The sequence below is a fragment of the Oculina patagonica genome, chromosome 4 (genome assembly GCF_052425735.1).
Source record: "Oculina patagonica isolate OP01 chromosome 4, crgOcupat, whole genome shotgun sequence".
Lineage (NCBI taxonomy): Eukaryota > Metazoa > Cnidaria > Anthozoa > Scleractinia > Oculinidae > Oculina > Oculina patagonica.
In genome coordinates this window covers 64,015,716-64,041,640 of record NC_135761.1, presented here as the reverse complement: position 1 = coordinate 64,041,640, position 25,925 = coordinate 64,015,716, and the positions used below count along the sequence as shown (strand labels likewise).

At 37.8% G+C, this 25,925-nt stretch overlaps 3 protein-coding genes across 3 annotated transcripts; 2 read left to right on the top strand and 1 right to left on the bottom strand.

Moving 5' to 3' along the window:
* The first annotated feature begins 4,552 nt into the window (after positions 1 to 4,552).
* Positions 4,553 to 13,436, top strand: LOC144651091 (neuronal pentraxin-2-like). The gene is made up of 4 exons (XM_078510964.1): positions 4,553 to 4,879; positions 11,442 to 11,490; positions 12,197 to 12,419; positions 12,957 to 13,436. The coding sequence occupies exons 1-4, from the start codon at positions 4,580 to 4,582 to the stop codon at positions 13,342 to 13,344; spliced, it is 960 nt and encodes a 319-aa protein (XP_078367090.1). The 5' UTR covers positions 4,553 to 4,579; the 3' UTR covers positions 13,345 to 13,436.
* Positions 13,437 to 15,658: 2,222 nt separating this feature from the next.
* On the top strand, positions 15,659 to 20,312 carry LOC144648979 (uncharacterized). Its single transcript, XM_078508427.1, has 2 exons — positions 15,659 to 15,760; positions 19,291 to 20,312. The coding sequence occupies exon 2, from the start codon at positions 19,292 to 19,294 to the stop codon at positions 20,174 to 20,176; it is 885 nt and encodes a 294-aa protein (XP_078364553.1). The 5' UTR covers positions 15,659 to 15,760; position 19,291; the 3' UTR covers positions 20,177 to 20,312.
* A 493-nt stretch (positions 20,313 to 20,805) lies between these two features.
* Positions 20,806 to 25,527, bottom strand: LOC144648978 (uncharacterized). The gene is made up of 3 exons (XM_078508426.1): positions 25,368 to 25,527; positions 23,260 to 23,444; positions 20,806 to 21,416 (listed from the first exon to the last, which is right to left on the bottom strand). Exons 1-3 carry the CDS (start codon positions 25,414 to 25,416, stop codon positions 21,165 to 21,167), a joined length of 486 nt encoding a protein of 161 aa, XP_078364552.1. The 5' UTR covers positions 25,417 to 25,527; the 3' UTR covers positions 20,806 to 21,164.
* Between the last annotated feature and the right edge of the window lie 398 nt (positions 25,528 to 25,925).

Genomic DNA, 25,925 nt, shown 5'->3' with positions numbered 1-25,925 from the left:
AAAACTTAGAGATAAGATTGAACTTTATTTTTAAAACATTTATTTCTTTCATTCTGGCAGCAGCAGATGAAATTATATTAAAAACCAAGCGCTAAGCTGTGATAGCGAGCAGGGTGGCCGAGAACTGGCAAATACGCAAACGTCGCAAGAAAAAATTTCGAAGTAAATTAAGACCAAAAAATACAACGGTTCAACGAAAAGTTAACTAAAGCAGAAAGCTGAATTATTCTACGTTTCACATGCCAAAAATTAGCTCGTATGGTGGGGGCTTTTGGATAAAATACGAATTTAACTACATCCATGAATTTGGAGCCGTAAACAAACAACTTTTTCGGGAATGCAAATTCACCTACCTCCGCGTAAACTCGACGTGTGAGCTTTCTATATCGAATTGAACGATCAAACTCAAGATACTTAAAGCACATGAATCAGTCTATCGTTTGAAGGAAATACCTTTTTCTTTTGATTCAACTGGAGTGTGAAAAAACGCGTTAAACACAAAGTGGCCGAGAACTGGACCCGGCCGAGAACTGGGCCCCATACTGTACTGATATTCACCATTGTGAAATTGCACTTACTTTGACAAGTTAAAGTTATTTTTGTAAATGAAAAAGGTAACGTCATTGATGTCACGCAGTGTCTTTTTTAGCAAACTAGATGGTTTGCTGGTTTCTGACTATGAATGGGGGTGTGATCTTGCGGTATATTTTTTGAGCCTGACTCCGCCGTAAAACTTTTTTTTATTTAGCAAGAACTGTGTCGATTTTCATTTCTGAACAATTGGTCGTCAAGTCGTTTGTCACAAAGAGTAGAATGTTTGTACAGCATGTTTTGGAATTATTTTAGATTTGGTTAGTAAGACGCTTCTGAAGACCTGAGCAAAACATTGGGAATGTACAGTATTAATAGGAACTTGAATGGAATTTTTCACAAGTTGGATAAAGGTATCAACTGAAAAAAATGGAATTCAAAATGAGAACTTGGATTTTGTTGTAATTAAATTTTATCGCGGATTGGATGCATAATATCACGGCTTTGAAAGTCTTCAAATAATTAGAAAGGTTCCTTTCTTCCTTTTGATCTTATTGTTATTTTCATGTATTGATTATTCGAAATTGGTTTTCGTTGATACGAAAAAAAAAACGGGTTTTCACTGAATTGCTTGAAGTATTTTTAGACGTGATAATATTGGCTTAATCAAATTACATTGTGCACGAAATATTTGTTATTCTTTTGTCTTGAAACTTTGAGGAAATTGAAATTTTTGTTTGACAGTAGTGTATGAAAGGCATTTTATAGAACTGAATAAAAAATAAGAAACATTGATAAAGGTTATTTCAAAGATTTATTTTGCCTGATTTTGAAGGGTTTCAGGAGTTTTAAAGAGTGCTGGTAAACGGCTGTATGTTGTTTGTGATTACGGATCTTATTTAGTTTCGAACGCTCTAATTTTTGAAAGGTTAAAACAGGTTAAAACCGGGCGGTTTCATGAGTTTTTTGGGTAGAAAGGTACGGTGGTGGTCAAAAAAAAATGTTTAGAAAGGAATGACTGTAGTAGCACGTAAGTCGGAGGTTTGCGTGAGTCACGGGGTATAGTATGCGTGAGCTGGATTTCCGGCGTCATAACGGCATGTTTTGTTTACTGAAAGATACACTCGACGTTTAGTTAGCTTAGTCGGCTTGGGAAACTATTTTAAAAATGAATGTTGTAATAGTTAATTAATAGTAATCTAGAATTAACCCACTCTCGATTGGAGTCTGTTCTGGATTCGCGCTACCTTTTCGCCGCGAAGGAATTTTGTAAAATTTCGCTAGTGGAAAGAGGTACTGTAAGAACAGTATCAATAACTCAAAAGCTCAAAAGGAGGAACTTCTTTGTAGCTCTGAATTAAGACGTATGATAAAATTTTAGAATAAGAAACTTTCGATATATGGTTTTCATATTGTTTTTGTCAATTTCCTTTTGTGGCAGATTTTTTGAGAATCAGCTTTTCTTTCGTGTGATGACAGACACAGGACAGAACGAGAGGTGGATGAGAAAGATGCCGAAGATGAATAGGCACCGAAAAACGACAAGAACCGTCAAGGACTTATCTTTAGAGGGAGGGGAGTTTTGGCATACTGTATTTCGAGGACTGGACTGGACTAGTAAAACGCGGACTAGTAAAACGCGGACTTGTAAAACGCGGACTAGTATAACGCGGACTAGTAAAACGCGGACTTGTAAAACGCGGACTAGTAAAACGCGGACTAGTAAAACGCGGACTTGTAAAACGAGGACTAGTAAAACGCGGACTTGTAAAACGAGGACTTGTAAAACGAGGGCTTGTTAAGCACGGACTTGTAGAACGCGGACTTGTAAAACAAGCGCTTGTAAATCGGATAAAACTAAACGGTTTAGCGAGCGAAACAATTTGTGTTTGAAGCTCTTGTGTGTTTCTTCGACGGCATATTTCTAGCTTTTTTGAGCACTCTATGGTCTGTTTTAGCGTGGAGATGTTTTTGCAGTATAGCACATGTTCGTTCTGCAAACCCCTACTAAAACAACGGGATTGATGCTATGAGTTGTGTGCATATGTTTCTTCCTTTCCACTACTTGACGTCTGTTGAGTGCAGTCGTTTGTATTTCTCGCACGAGGTAGAACGGGGCCCGTCCAGAAATCAACAGTCAATCGTAAATAAAGGTGACGGGCCTACACGACTCCTACGTTCGTGACATTAGAATATTTGCCGTTAAATGTTTAAATTCGGTCTTTCGACCTTATTTGCTTCTGACTTCTTTCTGAGGGTACTGTTTTAATTTGGGGGCAGTATGTGGTAAATAAAGGTGACGGGCCTACACGACTCCTACGTTCGTGACATTAGAACATTTGCCGTTATATGTTCAAATTCGGTCTTTCGACCTTATTTGCTTCTGACTTCTTTCTGAGGTTACTGTTTTTTTGAGACATTATGTATTGAAGAGAGCCGTAAGATGATTGTGGCCAAGGAATTCGAAGTGTCTAGAGGCGTTTTACAAGTCCGCGTTTTACTAGTCCGCGTTTTACTAGTCCAGTCCAGTCTACAAGTTAAAGACACATCAAGACCACCCCACTGTGAATTGCCATAGCACAGACAAAGTTATAGTCAATATCTTATGTGTTTTTAAGAGAATTACATAAGAACCAAGGCATGTCTTGTCTTGCCTTACATTGACATGCAATAATTTGGAAATACTAAGCTCGTAACAGTTTAAGACAGAATCCATCAGGAATTTGAGTAACATTAATTTTAGTTACGCAAAAATTGAGCACCAGAATAATTTAAATCCTTGTGTTCTTTCATACCTTGTTAAAGGCTTGACATGTGATAACACCAACATAACACCAACAACAGTTCTTTATCAGTGGGGATTGAAGAAAAAATGGAAACATCATCACACAGTTGACCCCCATGCAAAAACACTCCAGGATGTCACGGGACTGTTTGGTGTCCGTCTGCCAATTTCTAACTTCAAATTCCAATGTTAAATTCACATTAAATTTTCAATATTTCTTAGTTGTCTAAATTTTACTAATTCTTTTAAAAAAACTATCACCTGCCAAACATCCCCAAAAATCACTCAAAAAATTACAAAATACCGCAATACATAGATACATGGGATGAGTGAAGTTTCCTTGGATTCCTTGAAACACCAACAAGATATTTCCGTTTAAGGTGGCTGATAATGGGTTTCAGTATTTCCCGGTCCTTATACTTTGGTTCAGGACTAAAAGCCTTCATCAATTGCTATTACAGTAATGGTATGAAACAAATGTTCAATCATTCATCAACAAGTTGTGATCATTTTCTTGACAATAGTAGTTCCCCGGTAAACAGTTGTAGTACTGTCCCATCAAAGTGCAATGCCTGGAAAATACCGAAAAGCACACGACCTTCAGGTGAAACCGCACCTTACAGTATTACCAATACACTGCACTTTGCTAAGTCTTAAAACTTTACATTGTCTAGTCGTCTACTTCAATCGTTTATTTGTATTGTGTGAGATACATTTATAAATTGAAACCATCATGTCATTAAGTAATAATGCAATCTCGACAACGTTCTAGATATTATATTATGCACACTAATACAGCTCATGCAAGCCCTGTGACTTACACAAACACAGTCGGACTGAGTGCTACTTAAGTAACTGCTTCGTGGTTTCTGCTGTACTGAACTCTGCCTTTCAAGGCAAAGCGCCCGATTTTAAGCTTCTCAAGCTTCTCAATGTTCTTGTTCTCGTTAAATATCACTGGCGTTTCTTTTTTCAGCTCAACAAATGAAAGTTGACACAGATGTCTTTCTTCAAATCCCTTTTTTCGCATTTCTTGGCGACAATGCCAAGCTAATGCACTATAATGACCCGCAACATAACCTTCTGACAGCTGAGCTTGACATTCCATATTTGGGCAGCTTTGCAAAAACCAACAGAACTAAAATGTTCACTTCTAAAGCTTCACACGATATCGACTTTACTTTCAACGTACGTAGCAACACGCAAAGTGAACTGATCGCATCAAAGAACGTAGCAGATGGATTAAGTTTCAGACCTGCTAAAATGCTAAGTTTTTTATCGTTTCTCATTCTGGTGGGTTGGACATTTGCGTTGCATCCAGTCACTGTCCCCAGTCACATGTTATTGGGTCATGTTTATCGCTCGCTTCAAGACTGTGACTGGTTAAACTGCATCCAAACTTGCCACGATGACCCAAATTGTATTTCGTACAATTTTATTCGTTCAACGCATGGCCTTGGTGTATGTGAAATGATCGATTGTGGGTTGGAAGACTTGTGTGACATCAAAAGCCAACTCATGTTCTCAAATGGAGCATTATTTCAGCAATTAGCTTCACCGAGGGTGAGATGAGTTATTATTCCTATTTAATAAAAAAAAATTATTATATACCTTATTACACGAAATTTTCGCGAGATGTATATTTCGCAATTTTGAGGTGCGCATATTTCGCGACACTTAAATTTCGCGATTTTGCGAATTTTTTATTATTTTGAACCACTTTAATTTCACGTTTTTGAGTAAGACACAATTTACATTTCCTTGGCAATATTATTTTACGTGCCCTTGAATTAAAGAAAACGACTTGATTAAAGGAAAAATAACGTCAAAATTAACAAAAACAAAGAGCGGGACTATATCTCGGCAATAGCAACAACAAAGTAGTTCTAACAATGTTCACAAGTAGGTCATGCTTGTACGTGCATGAGTTATTGTTCTTGAGTCAATTGACGACAACATCCATTTAGATCAGATAATTCCTTCCTTCAGTGGTATGTACTAAACTCATTTTTTCTTGATTATTGACATAATGTGAGTCACTTAATTTTTTGCGTCATGTTTTGTACGCGACACTTATTGTTCGCGTCGTTTTAATTTCGCGATTTTTTTGGAATCGCCAAATTCGCGAAATTAACGTGTGGCGAAAATTTCATGTAATAAGGTAACTTATTGCGAATTAATAGTGATTATTTTTCCTGCAAAAAAGTGAATTTGAACGAATATAGTTTTAAACGACTATTGGTAAATCGGAAGTCAGCAACAGCATAAGAACACTACACATGTCTTCAGGCCTGCTTTAATTAACTATTTTCCTGACTAATGTAATAGTGTCAAAACTTTAATACGAAAATTATTGTTATTTTTTAAACTTATATAAATATAGGTAAACTCTCAGCTAAAATTAGTTTTAAACCAATATGATTTTAAATTATTATCTTTTTTAACGTCAAGTTTTAAAATGTCTTTCTCTTTTATTTTTTTTAGTGAAATCAAATGTGTTGATAATCGAAACATACATAAATACATCACTTTTAAACATTTGGCCCGGTAATAAGGGCAACATTTTTAGGCGAGGACGTTAGTCTCGAGCCTTATGTTATGAAGCGATAAATCGGACTAGGTTTACAACGGGCGATGTGATGATTCGAACCGAGGGGGATTGGTAACTAAGAATATGGCTTGAGATTTGTTTTCCTCCGCCATCTTGGGTTATTCGGTCGCGCATTGGAGACTTTTTCGCAGCCAGAAGCCTTGATTCGAAGTAAGATTAGTAGCTGATATTTTTTTTCGCTCACTTACAAACATATTGAGATATCAAAGAACACAAAAACCTTATCGACACACCGAACTAAATTGTGGTTTACGAGCTGGGAGTCAGCTGGAGAGTGCTGTTTCGGCATACCTTTACCTTTCAAGACTGAAGTTGAACTGGATATAAAGCATTGAAAGCAATATAAGCACGGCTAATTAAACATCAGGATTGATATATTTGTGGTCTGAACTACTGGCGACATTGTAACCTGAGCTTTAACTGAAGAGGAGAAGTGCAGAAGAATATATTGCCACAACTGCTGAGGTGAGCTATCAAAAATTTATATCAGTTTGCTTGTACATGTACTTTATTGAATAACATAATGGACAAAGTATTTATGGAATCGAAATAACGATTTTAAAAGGCTAAATATCTGCTAGATGTTGTTATATTTAATTTGCTGGAATTTAAAGATTACTAAGCATTGAGAGAGCTTCATTCGCGATCTCTTCTGTCAACAGAACGTTTTCGTATACTACTAGGTCCGATTTCAACATTGATTTTAATAATGGTGTGCAAAGCAGCAGTAAATATAAACAAGTGATTGTAAAATATGGATACAAACAAACTTATTTCAGGCTTTACCACTGATAACAGAACTACAATTGATCACATTTATACAAATCTAAATAAATCAAGAGGCCAAACTGGTGTTCTCAAGACACACTAAAGTGACCTTAAAGCTGGGTGGTTTAATAGCAACCAAAAAAGAGTATATACATTTTTGTAGGCCATATATAATAACTAGTAAATGATTTAAGAAGCATGGTGTACATGTAGAAAGATGTGTTTCAGAAAAAAGAAAAATTTAAGTAGCTACTTATGTTGCAATAAATTGTTGTAGTTAATCAGTCTAAGTGTCTAAACAAATATGTGTAAAACAATTATTAAATGTTTAACAATTGATTCTTTCTTTTATTATGCTTACAGAACAGAATTAAAAAACAACAGAAAACATCCAAAATACAGTTTGAATGTGGCTATTGCATTGGAACTGCTTTGACTAGAACTGGTTATTGGCCTCTATTCTGCCTCTATGCAATATATAGAAAGCCCAATCCTCACTATGAATGGCAGATATATTTAAACAAAACACAGCGAAAACCATTTAGCAATAAAACCTAAGTTAAAAAAATAAACTGTGTAAAACATCTCTGGATTTGCTACTGAAAGATCCTTCAATTCAAATTCATCACTGGCAAACCACTGTATCAACTCTACTTTGTAGACTCCACATGTACTGTATTAAGATGTTGGACTTATTGGACTTACTTGCATTACAAATTGTACAGAAAGTGCAAACAACTTTCAGCCCCATTTAAATTTAACAAGAGTAAATCAAGATGCTATATCAACTTTACTTCCTGGAAACTTGTACTTCCTTGCACTGCATGTTTTACCTTTAAATGATATTACTTTTTTGGACTTACTGCACAAAATTTACATTACACTGAGATTGTACAGACAGTGCAGACATCTTTAAGCCACATTTAAACAAGAGGCAATCTAGATACATTATTTCAAGACATTTTATTCCTGCCAAAGTTAATATATATTTGTGGTCTGAACTACTGGCGACATTGTAACCTGAGCTTTAACTGAAGAGGAGAAGTGCAGAAGAATATATTGCCACAACTGCTGAGGTGAGCTATCAAAAATTTATATCAGTTTGCTTGTACATGTACTTTATTGAATAACATAATGGACAAAGTATTTATGGAATCGAAATAACGATTTTAAAAGGCTAAATATCTGCTAGATGTTGTTATATTTAATTTGCTGGAATTTAAAGATTACTAAGCATTGAGAGAGCTTCATTCGCGATCTCTTCTGTCAACAGAACGTTTTCGTATACTACTAGGTCCGATTTCAACATTGATTTAATAATGGTGTGCAAAGCAGCAGTAAATATAAACAAGTGATTGTAAAATATGGATACAAACAAACTTATTTCAGGCTTTACCACTGATAACAGAACTACAATTGATCACATTTATACAAATCTAAATAAATCAAGAGGCCAAACTGGTGTTCTCAAGACACACTAAAGTGACCTTAAAGCTGGGTGGTTTAATAGCAACCAAAAAAGAGTATATACATTTTTGTAGGCCATATATAATAACTAGTAAATGATTTAAGAAGCATGGTGTACATGTAGAAAGATGTGTTTCAGAAAAAAAGAAAAATTTAAGTAGCTACTTATGTTGCAATAAATTGTTGTAGTTAATCAGTCTAAGTGTCTAAACAAATATGTGTAAAACAATTATTAAATGTTTAACAATTGATTCTTTCTTTTATTATGCTTACAGAACAGAATTAAAAAACAACAGAAAACATCCAAAATACAGTTTGAATGTGGCTATTGCATTGGAACTGCTTTGACTAGAACTGGTTATTGGCCTCTATTCTGCCTCTATGCAATATATAGAAAGCCCAATCCTCACTATGAATGGCAGATATATTTAAACAAAACACAGCGAAAACCATTTAGCAATAAAACCTAAGTTAAAAAAATAAACTGTGTAAAACATCTCTGGATTTGCTACTGAAAGATCCTTCAATTCAAATTCATCACTGGCAAACCACTGTATCAACTCTACTTTGTAGACTCCACATGTACTGTATTAAGATGTTGGACTTATTGGACTTACTTGCATTACAAATTGTACAGAAAGTGCAAACAACTTTCAGCCCCATTTAAATTTAACAAGAGTAAATCAAGATGCTATATCAACTTTACTTCCTGGAAACTTGTACTTCCTTGCACTGCATGTTTTACCTTTAAATGATATTACTTTTTTGGACTTACTGCACAAAATTTACATTACACTGAGATTGTACAGACAGTGCAGACATCTTTAAGCCACATTTAAACAAGAGGCAATCTAGATACATTATTTCAAGACATTTTATTCCTGCCAAAGTTGTGGAAGTTTCCTCACTGTCTAGCAAAGTTACAAAATATGTTGCCTTCCATTGTGAAAAGTCGTGATAAAAGACATCTTATTAGAATTGTACGAATTAAATCGTGCCAATTTTGTGATCAAAGCAGCTTACAATTTGCCTTTTATTAATTACAGTAACATTGGTTAGAAACTATCCTTTCCTTGGAATGCACAACTATAAACACCACCGGAAACAAAGTACTGTATTTTAAAATTTTGTTTACCTGACAGACCCATTTCCCCCCCTTTTATAGCAAATGTCTCAGTGTCTCAACTTTCGACTTACAGTGAGGAGCCCAAAAGGGCGACCACTTTTAATGTATTAACAATTTTCCTTGCACGAAAGAATTTGAATTAATTAAAAGTGGTCACACATTTGGGCTCCTTGTTGTAAATCACACATCTTTTGGACTCGCATTTTCACTCAATAGACATTTTTGGCTTTGTTAGTGTAAATTGCCCATTCCAAAATCACATGATGCTCCCCAGATAACTTCAGGTTTTAACTATCTGAATACCAAGAGAATTTTTCTGAATTTGAAAGGAGTGATTCTCAAGAGTGATGTCACAGTCTGAAATAGGACAACAACAAAAACGAAGCCCGAAAGGTCTCTTTTCAGTTCTTTGTCTGGAATTTTTAACATACTGTCTTGCTTTACTGGAACGTCCTCGCCTTAGTATGCATTGCATACCGGTTATTAATTAGTCTGGCAATCTTTGAGAAAATTAGCATATCTGAAATCCGCTCGCGCACAAGACAGCTCAGCATACGACAACAGTGCTGTCGTGTCTATCAACTGCGAATAAAGAAAAACAGCACGGCAAACGAACGGAGCGACATTTGTAATATCCTTTTATTAATTTATTCAATTCCCAACAACTGTGGTTACCCTGTGGTAAGATCAATGAAACCTCTTATTTTAGTTATTTTCCAGGGGGGGGATCCAGGAATTTTTGATGGGAGGGTCCAAACTTTGATTCAGAAAACACTGTTTTTAATTTTTTTGTGGCAAATTACAAATTGCACGCAAGAGAAATTATAACCCTTATTCAACGTCAAGTTTACTTGGCGCCTCCTAAAGGACGCACCCTTTGAACATCCTTCTCATATGCATGGGCTTGGTAGCAAAGAATGAGAAAACTATTACATTTCTGGTAATGCCTGAAACTTATTTTAGTGACAAAATGCAACGCGCGCCGGGTTCATTAAAAAAATCAACCAGTTAAATAGTGATATACGATGACGATTCTGTCGATGCAAGAATTTCAGTGTCAAACAAGTCGGAAAAAAAATACAGGTCCGATGGGGAGGATCCTGATCCCCGCCACTGTTTTAGGAAGCGATTGCTTGGAGACCAAAGTGGTAATTAGTTCATTCGCTGTTGGAGATCGCTAGTGAAAGGGTGTTTACATGTGAAAACTCGTACCAGTGCGAGTTCCATACCAGTATAACTTCGTAATTTCATACTGTGTTTACATGTTTACCTTATATAGTATAGGAAGTAAACGCTTCTGTTCATTGAGGTATTTGAAATTAACATCACTTAATTAAACGCGAATCAAAGGAAAAATTTCTTCCCAATGAAGGAAATTAACACGAAAAAGAGGGTTACATTTCAAAGTGAAGGAATTAACGCGACGCACACAAGTTTATTTCAACACTTGGCGAGACGGAACCAAAGTTTGTGGTATTTTACCCAAACGTAGGGGGAATCTAACCTCTTCGAGCGTTCTTCACACTTTCAGTAATACCGGTTGATTTCCACTCTGATGAAATAATGCCTTTTCCTAAGAGATTAGAACGTCTGTACTGTATCGAGAAATTGGGGCCAAAATAATGGAAATTAAGGTCGCGGAAATTAACGCTTCGCTTAACTAACAGCGTGGAAATTAACGTTAACAAAAATTAACGCGACTTAAATTGACGCGAATTTTTAAAATTCGCGTTTATTTCATGAAGCGTTAATTTTCTATAGAAAGGTACGTTTTTTCTTCATCCTGGATTGGATGGCGGTAAAAACTACACATGCGCTACCCGTTCCAGTCTACCAGGAAACTGATTGCATACAGAAACGAGTGGTCGTTCATAGCTGGTGCGTGTTTTCGCACCGGAACAAAAATTCTAGACCCGGGATCAGCAAAAGGGAACCGGGATACCGGAACACGTTCGGACATGTGAGGTCCATCCGGTATCACACTCCGTACAGTTAGTAGTATCAGTAGAATGGTATGATCATGAAATAACTACATGTAAGCATAAAAATACAATCACTTGAGTAAGCATAAGTAGAATTATAGCTTAGAGATATTGTCGTGAACGAATATTTTAGATATAAACTGACGTTTTTCTAATTCCGATATTTTTCAGAGCACTCAAATATGCGAGTCGTCAACAAGTAGTCAGGTTGGAAAAGGAGGTAAGTTTAATGCGGGTGATGTGCTTTCTGAATGATCATTTTTAAAGAAACTTTAGTCGACCAATATCGGCTGTATCCGGATACGATGAAGTGATTTTAAACTGGTTTGCCGAAAACGCGAAGCCTTGGAGTAGCTTTTAAGAACATAAGTAATTGTATTAGACCTAGAGATCAATAGAGCGATGAAAGCACCAGCCACTCCCTTCAAGACAGTTTCAAGCCATTCTATGAACGTTGCCTTTTTTGTATTTTATTGCAGGTGAGCACTGACCCACCTTTACCTTGCTCGCACATGCGACTACATGTAGCCTATAAATGGCCGCGAAAAAACTTCAGATTTTTTTTCTTGCGACAATTATAAATGTTTTTAGTGTTATTTAGGTGTTGTGTTGCTGGCCTGTGAAATAGCTGTACGAACTTCACAGCCGGCTTAAAAGGAAAATTAGCAATAAAAACGTTTGACTTACATGAAAACACTTTGTGCGGCGAGCTGTACTCTTGCCAGTAGCCTGCAAGTTTCAAACATCATTTCTTAGAACTTATATCAACCTATCACCACGAGTCTTAGGCAGCTCAGTTGGTTAGAGCGCCCAAATGGTATCTGGGATGCCATGGGTTTTGATTCCCGTCGGGGAGTCAGTTATTTTTGTCCCATACTCGTGTCATTGTTGAACAATTCATCTTCAACTTTTGATTTATATTTTAGGTTCGAGTTTAACGTTCCCTCCAGTAGGAGCCACTGGTAACTTTGTCAGGCTGGGACGCGGGATTCCCACTCTATCCAAGCTCAGTGTTTGCTTCTGGATCAGGGCTTCTCCTCGCCATAACATGGCAATCTTCAGCTACTTAGGAACAAAAGGAACAAAAGAAATGATGATTAATGTCGTGAACACGGACCAAGTGGTGTTTACAGTGGGAGGAGAATCCAAGTAAGGAAAGACTTGTTTCGATAAACACGTCATGAGCACTTTATACCCCCTTCTTAGAGCTGACACAAAGACTGAAAAAAAAAATAATAATATTTTTTTCTTGGGATGAGGGAAGTGTATCCCAGGACATTAGTGGAGATGTGCTCCCGGGAACTAGAAACCCTGAAAAAGATGTAGTAAATATTTCACCCAAAAAGGAACGGAGAAATGATTTCCGCGAGACGTTAAGACTCTTTTTTTAAAAAGTTAGGCTCTGGACCGAGCGATCCGAGCTCAAACGCTGTCCGGGGTCACTTGGTTGCGTAAAGTGTCTGAAACGCTTTACTCTCACAGTGCCTCTCTCCGTCGTTCAAACTGTAAGGACAACGTGATAAAATTTGGAGTGGAACGTAAGCTGACCTTGGCTAACATCCAACTCAGGGAGGCAGACTTATATATCTAGCTGCTTTGCTGGATAATTTCCGCATAGTGTGGGCCAGATTATTCCAAATGCAACTTTACCGTTACTTATCGCTGGTATGCATATTCTCTTAACAGAACGATTCATGCGACAATTAATGACGGAAAATGGCACCACACCTGTACAACATGGGACACCGCTGCCGGATCGTGGGCGTTCTTCAAGGATGGCGTGGCTGTCAACAATGGCAGCGGTCTAAAAGATGGTTACGTCATTGTCTCAGGTGGAAGTCTGGTTCTTGGACAGGAACAAGTCACAGACAAGACCTTTGAGCCGCGGCCTTTCATTGGCGAGCTGGGAAATTTCAACATTTGGAGCGATCTTGTGTCAGCCATGGAGGTTTCACAGATGTCGAAATCGTGTCTAAAAGGAAAAGGGAACGTTTTTGGCTGGTCAACCTTTCGAATTCGATCTGGGATTAACGGAACAGTAAAACTTGAAAGGCCTTCCCTGTGTGCGCCGTAGGCCTGACAAAGAGTCAAGCTAAAAATGTTTAGTTTCCTGGCTTTAAGCAACTATTTATACATCTTAATGGGTGTTTATAATACATATCAACATATATAATACATAAAAAAAAAAAACAAAAAAAAAAAAAAAAAACCGACTTTTGAAGGGTAACACAATTACTGGTGTCCCAGTAGTCGTGGCCCTGATCCCTGATCGAATTGGAATTTAGAAGTGTTGGTTTTTGTGGAGGGAGGAAAACCGGAGAACCCGGAGAAAAACCCTCGGAGCAAGGACGAGAAACAACAACAAACTCAACCCACATATGACGCCGGGTCCGGGAATCGAACCCGGGCCACATTGGTGGGAAGCGAGCGCTCTCACCACTGCGCCACCCCTGCTCCCCCGCCAAGATCACCAATATATGTCAACAGGAATGGCAATCTACTAAGATGAAGCTTACCCGTAAAACTGAATTCTTTTCCATATTGCCAGTGTTACAGTGTAGCACCCGGTGTTGGTTAGGCGAGAGCATTAGGTGAGAGCAAGTGTCCGTAACGCACTGCACAAGCAACTTATTATTGATCTTTTAGTTAAATCTTTAGCTCTTTTTTTCCTATTAGAGTGCTGTTCATTTCTTCTTGTGTTATATTTTTCCAGTTATTGTATGGATTTTGTACCGTGAGCATATAATTTGTTATCAGATTTATAACCTTTTTCTCCTGCATTAAATAAACAAAAAATAAAAAAAAGTCTGACTCTTCAGCAGCCGGCCTTGACCAATAACCCACCGGGTTAAACGCAGGGGCGGACGGGGGCGGCGCTTATTCGAGTAAATACGGTTTAGCTTGTTTTGTTTTCACAAATCACCAGAGGCGGTATTTTACAAAATGTAAATACCTTATTATAGGAAATTAACGCTTCATGAAATTAACGCGAATTTCAAACATTCGCGTTAATTTTAGTCGCGTTAATTTTTGTTAACGTTAATTTCCGCGTCATTAATTAAGTGGAACATTAATTTCCATGACCTTAATTTCCATCATTTTGGCGCCAATTTCTCGATATAGTCCAGCCGTTCTTGTCTTCTAGGAAAAGGCATTATTTCATCAGGGTGAAGGTCTTCCGGTTAACTAAAACTACGAAAAACGCTCGAGGCGGTCAGATTCCTTCGCTTAACCCCTACATTTAGGATTATACGCCTTGTGTTGAAATAAACTTGTTCCTGTTGTCCAGAGTTAACTCTGCTGTTGTCTTAACAAGTGTTTTTTCTATGTGTTCTTCGCGTTAATTTCCTTCCTTTTTTAAATGTTACACCCTCTTTCGAGTTAATTTCCTATATTGGGAAGTAATTTTTCCTTCAATTCGCGTTAATTTAAGTAGCCTGCGAAAACAGCCGCCTCTCACGCTCCGATCCGCTTGCTGCGTTCGGGGAGAGAGACGAACCCCGAACGCAGCAAGTGGATCGGAGCGTGAGAGGCGGCTGTTTTCGCAGGCTATAATTTAAGTTGCGTTAATTAATTTCAAATATCTTAATTAACACAAGCGTTAATTTCCTATAATAAGGTACCGTAAAATTCCGGTTATGCCCCCCCGCTTAAGCCCTCCCTCCCTCTACCTGAAACAAAAATACATCCGATTATGCCCCCCCCGGATTAGCCCCCCCCCCTCTACCAGATTGCAGTACTGCAGGGCTAAATGTGCTTTTATGCGTTTTTAACATACAGTATTTCGATCACCTCCGGCTCGTTCGAACGTTTTTTCCTCCCTCCCGGATTGCCCCTCCGCTTATAGCCCACCCAAAACCCCTTACGAGTTGTATGCCCAGGGCTTCGATCTACGGTATGTCATGTTTGGTCTGCGCTTGTCACAGGCAGCCCAAGCTCACGATTAGAGGAGTTGAAATAATTAACATAATACAGAACTCTTTTGAAACTGTACGCGAAACGTGATATTTTTGCCTGGTGGCATATTTATATAGAGATGTTATGTTACAACGGTTTGTATTTATGAAGGTTTGTATGGGAAAAAACGCTTTTGAATTTATTGTTAAAATTCTATTGTCAAAATGTCGTTATGTTTAGCAATAAATTAGAAAGCGTTTTTCTCACACAAATCTTTTTAAATACGAACCGTTGTAACACATCTCTATATGCCACCAGGCGAGAGTCACGTTTCGCGTACAGTTTCAAAAGAGTGTTGGGCAGCCTCAAGAGAGGATGGCAGCCTGTAAGCTTGTCAGACGAAACGGCTTTCAGTGTGTATATTAGGGACATAATAGTTCCCCATACATAACGTATCTACCGTGCCTTTTAAACGCGACCGCTGGTCAAAAATAGCATCAGAATTTTCAGCCGCCGACCCACAGCCGCCAGAATTGAGTGTTTTTCTTGGATCTATGTCGGAGTACTCTGCTCTCATACCCGCATTTTCACAGGTAAGACATTATCTGAGTTCGCTACTACTTGTTTGATACGAGCAAGAAAATGAAAACAATACCGCACAACATTTTGTGACCAAAATCCCGGCTTGGGACCCCACGTGGTCGATCGATAGAACTAGAAAAAAACATTATGTGTTTTCTATGATTTTGCCGACTTCTAATGGTCTGTTATACAACGTTCTTTCTTTTGATTCTATTGATGTCGTAAAAGTCAAGACCATTGATTCATCTCAAACAGTCGTGACTAGAGTTTTATAAGCTTTATATGGGATCAAAATTTTATTCATTCAGTTGATTGATTAGGGGATGTTTTTAAGTGATACCACAATTTACTTTCATACCAGTCAGTTTATCCCAATCCACACATGTGGCTCTGTATTGGTTTACGTGATACCCAGACATCCCATGCCGAACATGTGCCAAGGGTTTCTTTAGAAGTTTACCCAGAGGCCCTAAATTCATGCCAAAGATCTTCAGTGTAACCTCCATAAAAATATTATGCAGCCTGGCATGATACCAATGCAAAAAGTCATTCTGGCACAAGTTCATCCTGGTACACCAGGTTATGGTAAAATCTCAAAGTCATACTGGTATGGAACTTGCACCAGGTAGAGTTTTATCATTTAAACACTCCCTTGCTTCTCATGCAGAAATTTATGTGCAATCATTTATCAAATTGTGCTCACCACCACAAGACTGAGGTGGTTGCAAATGATTCCATGATTGAAGAGGTTTTCTTGTTGTTATTATTACAGGCATCTTGTCTCAGATGACTGTGCTCTAGCAACCTACTTTTGCCTTTATGTGACTTGTATAACTTTGCTACCTGTATCTTTTAAGCTTCTAAGAGCTGGGCACCCAAGATTTCTTGCATAACAGCCTTTGGGCACCCTGCAATAATCTAAGAGCCATAAATGATCCTGCCTATTTGCCTACATGCCGATATGTTCCCAGCTATCAAGAATAAAACTAAGATAATGAATTAGTCTGTTTAAGATCCTTGCATCTCGAAAATTATTCAAGTCACTCAAACTTCAAGATGTGAGGATTAAGTTTCAAGTCAAGACTATTAAACAACTAACTTTTGAGAGGTTCTGTAGCTGAATTGCCCTGGAGGGGGAAGACGTACTCCCTTATATAAACTATGTGTACATGTATATATATTGATAGTGTGGCCCCAAGGGCATGGTTTTTTAGCAGTTTATGGTCTGAAAATATGGCTACGTACATGTATATATTTTTACCATTTTGGTCTGATATACCAGTACATGTAGGATATGGCTTGTGCACTCTGATCAACAATAAGTTTCTTGTAAGAATTTTACCTAATATTTGTTTTATCATAACTGTTATAATTCATCTCTTGAGAAGTATAATTAAATCAATATCAGGAACTTGAAGCCCTCTCAAATCTTTAAAAATACCAAAAGAGTTCCTGGGTAGCTTGGCTTGGTCTGAAGTACAATGTAGGGTTAGGGCTTCAAAAAGTGCACCTTTATTCATCCAAAGTTTTGAAGTTTCTGCAGTATCAAGTGAAATCAAGTGACCAGGGGTCCCCTCCCCCCTTGCTTGGATGGCACTCCCCATTGCAATGTAAGTTTGGTGAAGAGAAGCAAAGACAATTAATGCAATGACCAAATGATCCAAGGAGCAAGCTCTTGATTTTTTCTTTGTACTAATCATGTTGGTTTTTTTTTTCAACATACATGTTCAGTAAAAGCCTGCAAGTAAGAACCTACATTTTCCTAAGTTAGCATAAGCAGGTTCTTACTTGAATGGTAATTAGCACAACTTTAGGTTGTTTTCTTACTTTCTAAAGAATAATTTACATTGTTGCTAAGAGAATTTATATGTAGTGGTACTCAGCCTTTTCCTAATATGAAATTAGCATACCATTTTTTAAGCGATGACTATCCCTTTATGCTATCACACCACTGGCAGGATCTGCTGTCTGTTTCACACAATCAAACAAATCAAATGCAAAAAGCAGTAGGTCATCAGACATTGTCCGACCAAAATTCGCCCATGTCCGATGAAATTCGAAGTGTGGTCAGACATAATGTCTGGACAATTTTTTGATTAAAAATCATTTTACAGCAATGATGAATAGAAATCTGTCTGTCAAGAAATATTTTGTTTTGTCCAACCAAGATTGTGTCTTAGTAGGACATTTGTCCTTTCAAGTGAAAAAAATTATTTGCAGCCCTGCTTAACAAGAAATCACCAAGTAGAACAAAAAGGCAGATACCACTGTACTCCTGTGCAGTTAGAATGTTACACTACTATGTATAAACGAAAGAGACTTATTTTATATGATGGGATCTATTAGGTTTAGTAGACAGAAATTTCTAACTCATATAACATACAGGGCCGCTGTAAGCAAGAGACCGTTTCACCTTTCTCTGCTTCTCGCAGCTTAAAAGCTAGCTCACTCATATCATATGTCATTTATCGGATGTCACGCTGAAATATAATACAATCTTTGTTGAGACAATTGAGAAAATCTACGAAGAAAATAGCCTGCTTGCCAGGCGTAAAAAGGGGAGGGAGACGGGCACTCCCCCTCCATTTTTTCGCCTCTCTCTCTTTTTTTCCAATCCCCTTCTTCCCTCTCCTTTCGATGCCTAGTACGCAGGCTATGAACAAAATGTGTTATAAACTTTGCATCCTTGGCCTGTGAATTTATAACTACTGTATTTATTTGAATTCCATCAGATCCTTACTATGCCATTTATAAATTCACTAACATTCTAAATATTAGTGAAAAAATAAGTTGATCTACATCAGAAGATTTTGAAGCCAGTCAATAAAATCTGAAGGTCATGTTTTATCAAGCCTTAAACACTTGGCTGTGCCTCGTGTTTGTTTTACAATGTAAACTTGATAAAACACTGCTGCTCAGTTAGTCATGTAATGCATGCAGAGGTATAGTGGCAGTATTAGTGCTGTGCACTGAGCACTCAATGCATGACTGTGATGCTATTTGTTTACTTCTTTTTAAGATAAGATTGTAATCAGGGCTAGATAACCATCAGGCCATGGAACTGAACTGAACTAAATACTTTGTTTACACTTTGTTTCCCCTGGATGGAGTGCCTCTCCATTGTTGCAGGGCTACTCCAGCTGGTACCCATTTTTTAAGTCAGTGTTCATGTTTCCTACCTGGGTTTTAAGTGTGTTTTCCAAGAACACAATCCAGTGACCCCGGCTAGGGCCCAAATTTGGACTGCTGGATCCGTGGTCCAGCACGTCATTTTAACCATTAGGCCACTGCACTACATGTACTTTGTTTCTTTCATTATGTCTTTATTATTTATTTATTTATTTATTTATTTGTTTGTTTTTTTTATTTTGACTCACGTTAAAACAATCTATAACCAGGAGTATACATTTATACTGTTACGGCTACTTGATAGCGTCTCATCTACAGAAACCGGGATAAGCCTCCACTGTGGGCCAATTAACTTCATGCTCTCTGCTCTCTTTTGTTGCATACTAATTAATTCCCCTCTCTTTTATTTCAGAATGAACATGTCCAACTCGGATCAGATCACCTCGGCCGATTCTGGCACTGATGCATTGGATGGCCTGGACCTTGATAATCTTTTTCAAGCAGAGGAATCGCCCAGGTGTCTCAGTTTTGACATGTGGGGTAGCTGTCGCGCCGATAACTTCCAAACAAAACTGAAAGAAAATCAAAGTTTTAAACCTCTGCGAGTTCATCTCTTAAAACTTGTGACGGACTACTTCAACAAGATAAACGTAAAGTACTTCATATACGGCGGCACGGCGTTGGCAGTTTATCGTGAAGGAGGAAAAATAATCAAACATGATGGTGACATTGACATTGCTATTCTCGAAACTGATTTCGCAAACGCTGTTCAGAACATTGACGCCTTTAGCGCGTTAAAAGAAGGTGACGTTATAATGTCTCATGAATGCTCCGTTCGAAAACAAACTTGGTTTGATGCAGACGGAATTGAAATCCCCTACAGTGGGGTTGGTGGGAAGCGTTTAAAATTTTTCGCTACTAGAAAACTTTTCAAGCAGTTTGGATTCCAAACCGATGAAGCCTTCGATATAGGTCTTGCGCACGTGGATGTTTTTACTCTGAGTCAACATCCAGATGATCCAAACTGCTACTGTGTTAACTGGAACATGCCTGGTTCGTATGATTACCGAAAAAAGGCTTTTCCAAAATCAATCTTTTTTCCACTTAAAACTTACAATTTTGAAGGACTAGAAGTCTATGGAATGAACGACCTTAAGACTTATCTTGAGATTGAGTATGGATATATAGGGCGCGGCGCAATGTATGACTGTGAGACTCAACTTTACGTGAAAATACCTGAAAACTTGTTTAAACAGCTTCCAGGTGAAGTCCAGCAATCTATGAACAATTATAAGTGATTTCACTTCTTCCTGTACGCTCACTTTAGCCGGTACCTACAGCAAAATCTATGGAAGTCCACGTCCAGTTTAACATTCTCTGTGTGTATTTTAGTGGACGTCTTAATTTACGGTAAATAAATGAAGCCTTAATCCCTCTTTCTTTCCTGGTAAAACATACTTGTCTGCTTTCCCAATTTTTTCTTTATTTTATTCTTTTCAACCTCATCATTCCTTTCCGGAAGAAAGATTGCGCGACGATGTAACATAACGGGCTATTTATTCTCTATATTTTACCATATCGTTTTTAAATGTGCAAAACTGACTTCGTGGTTTGGCATTCTCAATAAGTCAGTAGTCGGCATATTATAAGGACTTTCAGATCAAGTTACGCAAGCAAGTAACTTTCAAACCAATTTAGTTCCCAGAGCTCTCGCTCCTGTCTACTGCTGACCAGTAGAAGCGAAAGTTCAGGTAATGAGTTAAGGCGTGACACGGTGATGATTTTGAGTTCTGTCTAGGTTTGTGGGGGGGGGGGGGGAGGGAGGGTGAGTAGGACAGGGCAAGGCACAAACATCTGAAGATATAACGAGACGCGCATTTTTGAATAACCATTCACCACCCCTTGAAACTGTAATGACTCAGTAAAATTTGAAATAAAAAACGCATTTACTGTTACAAAAAGAGCATAAACTGAATACAAAGTGTCATAATGGAAACTGAAAAGACATCAGTTCGCTTCTTATTGGTTACCTGAAAACAATTTAAATTTCAAGCCTGAACTAGCAGCAAACAATAACATGACACAATGACAGCTTGTAAAATTTTTTCACTTACACTTATAAAAACAAATAATAAAAGTCAAAGCCTTAGTTACATTGATCGAATAAAAAACTGAAATTTGAGTTAAAACAGCACTCTGAGTTAAAACTGACACAGAATGAAAATTTTAAGCGTTAGTTACATTGATCGAATAAAAAACTGAACTTGAGTTAAAACAGGACTCTGTTCAAGCTGACATGACAAATCCCAAAACAAGCGAGATTCCGCTGACCAAAAGAGAAGCGCTTGTGCCAGTCGCCAGCGACTTTGGAGTGGGCTTGGGGAGAGGTTTGGGATTGACGAGACCTTTTTTGTTGCACATTGGGGTCTGGCAGCAGGCCACTCCGCATTTGGTCACATCAACTCCAGGAACTTTGTCGATGTACTTTTTTACACCATCCGGGCCACAGTTTTCCGTTTCAAGTTTGGAGCAGAGGTTCTATAGAGAGACAGGAGAAATGTTACGAAGGGAAATTATTTGTCACTTTCCACATGTGAGCTGAATCAACTCATAGTTAGGGACGGACCATTATTTTCTTGGAGGGGAAGGGGGGATGAAAAATTTTCCTCTGCAAACTTTGTTTTTTAGTTTATGCACCTCTGCAAACATTTTTTTTCGAAATTCTTACTTTTTTTTGTTATGCATATCGTGTTTGCAAACAATTTATTTTGTCTTTGCAGGCCCTGCAAATAATTTTTTTCAATATTTTACATCCCCCCCCCCCCCCCTCCAAAAAAATAATGGTCCGTCCCTGTTGATTGATTAACTGAATGGATTAAAGAGAGAAAAGAAGGAGGGAGGAAGAGTGGGGAATAAATGGGAGTAATGGGTGGACGAACGGACAGACGGGTGGATCAAACATGTCTACCTGATTGATTGACTGACTGACTGACTACAGTAACAGTAACAGTAAATCTTTATTGTGCCTTACACTCCAAAGGGAGGTATTGGTCTAGTTACAATAAAGGTGTTATAGCAACTATGCTAACAAATTACTTAATAACAAACAATGAAATTACAATGCAAACGTTTACGGTAATTATTGGACTATTACTTATACAACTATTTATTGATATAACTCTCAATTTAAAACTTCTTTCCTTTTTTGAAACATTAGGAAGATATATTTAGCTATGATTCTAGAGGTAGCATAATTATCTAGTTTAAGAAGGTACTTTATTTTTTCATGATCAGTTAAATCTTCAAAGCGAGGATCAGTTTGTGACACGATTGAATGAAGCTCTTTTCTAATATCATTATACCCTTTGCAATACATTAAAAAATGCTGTTCGTCCTCTATGTGGTTTTCCTTACATACCAAGCACTTTCTTTCTTCAACTGGTATGGATGCTCCTGCATTTTCATATTTTCCAGTCTGTATGCGTAGGGAATGTACCCCTAATCTTAGTTTAGTTATTTTTATTCGATGCGCTGGATTTTTAACTGTAGTGATATAGTCTTCTAATTGGTAATCTTTTTTAACTTCTTTGTGAGTGAATTTTTCTCTAGAGCTAACTGACGCGCAATTTCGGACCTTTGACCAATTTTGGAAATAATTTTTTCTTAATCTATGTTTAATTTTAGAGCAAGAATTCGTTGAAAGTTGTGGGGCTGATGTTTCATTATCGGAGAGAATTCCTAATGCTTCATCATCATTTAATAAACTAACAGATTTAGTATGTTTTTTGGCGTAAAGAAATGCATGATTTAATATGGGATTGGTTATCTTATGTTCTAATCTTTGAAAATAGCATAAGATAGATGCTTTAATGTCTATTGCTAAAGGGTATCGACCTAGTTCTGCTCTACATGCTACGTTTTCTGCATACCATGGTACATTTAATGCTTGTTTGCAAAACTGACTGACTGACTGACTGACTGACTGACTGACTGACTGACTGACTGACTGACTGACACACTGACTGACACACTGACTGACTGACTGACTGACTGACTGACTGACTGACTGACTGACTGACTGACTGACTGACTGACTGACTGACACACTGACTGACTAACTGACTGACTGCGAAGCGAAGCGCCCAAATGATGTCATGATTCAGAAAAGACTCAGACAAACAAACCAGAATGGCGGACAATTTTCCTAAAACACTTTTTAAAAACGAAAATTTTGCCGAGTATCCTCTATTTCGCCATCTCTCAGAACGCGCTAATGTTTTCTAAGCCTCTGAGTATAATCATTTGCATTCATTTTAAGACCTCGTGCGCTTCGCTATTGATCGGTGCTTAATTTGCATTTTGCCGCACTATTGTAACTCACCTTTTGTCCACATGTCATTGTGTAAGCCTCCTTTTCCAGGCCGCCTATTTTGGTTTTGATCGTCAGGGCGGTAGTAACACAGGCGTCGAAAATTCCCGAACAGTTGGTCAAGGAACTATTGCTCACCGATGTACATAACGAAGTAGGACCTGAGATCGTGCAGCTGTAACACTGTATTCCTAGTGCTAAAATTGTAAGAAAAATCATAGTTACTAACTATGAAAAAATCAACTTCTTGGGTTTAAAAGAAAGGCCACAAAGAAGCTATTATTATGATTATCATTGTGTTTTCACGGTATTTTACTCGCGCTATGAAATGATTATAGACCGCAACTTCCTGACCTGAACGGAGTCTTAAAAGTTTTGCAATAATAACTTACATGGATCTTTTTTATTATTTTTTTTTTCTAACAACATCTCAGAAACTTCCCATTCACGTTAATTTCGCCTCTTTAACAAATCATGCTTAAAATGGCGAAATTCTAGGGGTGGAGTTTATCTCAATGCGCGCAGAAAGCACTTATTCGCTTTACAAAACGTTGCTTTTAAAATTAATTTCACTTGTTCTCTCTTCCAGAAAGCACGTCTTTGTTCATAATTTTGGTTTGACTCAACAATTCACTTCTCATTATTTGCTTCCATTCTGCGTCGTTTTCCCAGGAGATAGCTCCGCGAAAAGAAACTGTTTAGTCAGTATAATCAACAGTGTATTGAAATTGCCGTCTCGGTGTATTTTTGGAGGGAGTTACTTCTTATTTTGATTTGATTTTAAAATTCTTTAAGACAGACCGTTAATTTCTCACAGTTTTTATTCACTTGTTTACTAGTCAACAACAAACAATGAAGGCATCGATCACAAAAAAACTATTCTAGAAACTTTCACTTTGCGTTGGCGGGCTCAATCTATTCTCTGTTGCATTAAAGATTACGCGCCTTTCATCGGCAGTAAATCAAAGAATTTGCCTCAAACAATACAGTTTTTGTTCCACTCATATTGTTTTGTCTTCCAGGAATGCTTAAACAAGTAAACACTTAGTTTGAAAAGGATTTTGATAATTGTTTGGTTCCGAAATGAACTGGATATTTCTTTTACTCAAATCGCGAAGAATCAAGAGAAAGTGGATTGATTACGGAAATTACTCGATTATTCTAATTAACTCCCAGGTCATCCCAGAAAAATTCACAGAATGTATTTATAAATCGTTATTATTCAGAAAGCTTATTCGATTTTTTCCTGATGTTTTGTTCTTTCGCCTGATTTTCGCATTTTTAGGATCACTGATTAATTATATTGACCGTTATACAAATATTTGACCAACGCTGTTAACCGCGGACAAGTACTGAAAAGCACATCAAGAACTGACATGGAGTGATCAAACAAAGGTTTCTAAAGACAAGGCAGTCACAACTACTGCATATTAGCATACGGCTTTTGACGCCCTAAACTAAAAAAATTCTAGAAAGGTTTGCGCAAAAATTGTAATTCAAATTGCAATTTCAAGATCTAAAAAACATTTAACTAGGTCCAGTATTTTCGCTGAAGATTATTTTACAATGTATTGCTAGTTGCATTTGCTAATCGACGGCCGATCTATATTTGGCCAGGAATCAGAGATCTGTGTAAATAGTTATTAGGATTTACCTAGTCAAATATAGCGCTTTCCAGACAAAATTGTAGATTTAAGTTGTATTATAAGCGCTATTGCAAGACAAAGAACGTAAAACCCTGCGTTTTCTTCTTTTGTGCTTAAGCAGATAAATTTATTAGACAGATTACATACATCAACCATTTCTGTGACATACGTGAGAGGCATTTTAATGGAGTGAACGTTACCCATATTTTGAAAAGAAAGCTTCCTTATATGACCAACTGCTAATATTGATTATTTTGTCTGTTTATCTTATCATTTCCCTTTAATCCTCTCCTCTATTTAGGCTTAAAAGCAAAATATAAATAATCCGGCTTGGTCGGATTTCTAAAAACGGACACAAGTGACCCTAATAATTATGTTGCTAAATTTGTCACTCCCAGTTATCAGAGGCCAAAAAAATATGTTAAGAGGGTAAAACAACTGAATTCACTTGATTTAAAAGCGAATTGTACTTACCACATGGGAGGGCAATGAGGAGGAAAGCGCTCAGGACTAAAGCGTTCATCTTTGCACGGGTAAATTGACGGAGGTTGATCTTCCAAATGACTTCGCGTGGAATGCTGCTACAATTAATGACCAAGCCTGCGGCTTGACGCTATGCTTTTAAACGCTTACAAATCACCATTGTTACCAGGTGTCCTTTGATTAGGCCGACAGAATCGGAAAGAGACTGGTGACGCATTCAGGCGAGATTTCGCGCGCGAGTGCTTTGTTTCGGCGGTGGAGCCTGCGCGCGGGTGGGGCGCGAGCGAGCAAAGCGAGCAAAAGAAAAATATTTTTTTCACTTCCCGCTCCCCACCCTCTTGCATCTCCCATTTTGCGCTGGTGTCGAGTTCTCTCGCCAGTCTTTTCCGCGCTTATCGATTGAATAAATACAAAAAAATAGAGGGCTGTGAACAGTCTACTCGATTTCCAACCGCTTTTAGGGAAAACGAGAAACAAAGACTGGACTCGAGAAGGCGGCGGAAAACGAGCCTAGCATAGTAGGCGCCTGTGTAGTTTTTGAGCGCGTGT

Coding starts and splice junctions, on each gene's coding strand:
- LOC144648978 (XM_078508426.1), bottom strand. CDS start 25,416: ATGAACGCTTTAGTCCTGAGCGCTTTCCTCCTCATTGCCCTCCCATGT. Junction 23,445..25,367: donor CCTCATTGCCCTCCCATGTG/GTAAGTACAATT, acceptor TTACAATTTTAG/CACTAGGAATACAGTGTTAC. Junction 21,417..23,259: donor CAATGACATGTGGACAAAAG/GTGAGTTACAAT, acceptor GTCTCTCTATAG/AACCTCTGCTCCAAACTTGA.
- LOC144651091 (XM_078510964.1), top strand. CDS start 4,580: ATGCTAAGTTTTTTATCGTTTCTCATTCTGGTGGGTTGGACATTTGCG. Junction 4,880..11,441: donor AGCAATTAGCTTCACCGAGG/GTGAGATGAGTT, acceptor GATATTTTTCAG/AGCACTCAAATATGCGAGTC. Junction 12,420..12,956: donor ACAGTGGGAGGAGAATCCAA/GTAAGGAAAGAC, acceptor TTCTCTTAACAG/AACGATTCATGCGACAATTA.
- LOC144648979 (XM_078508427.1), top strand. CDS start 19,292: ATGAACATGTCCAACTCGGATCAGATCACCTCGGCCGATTCTGGCACT.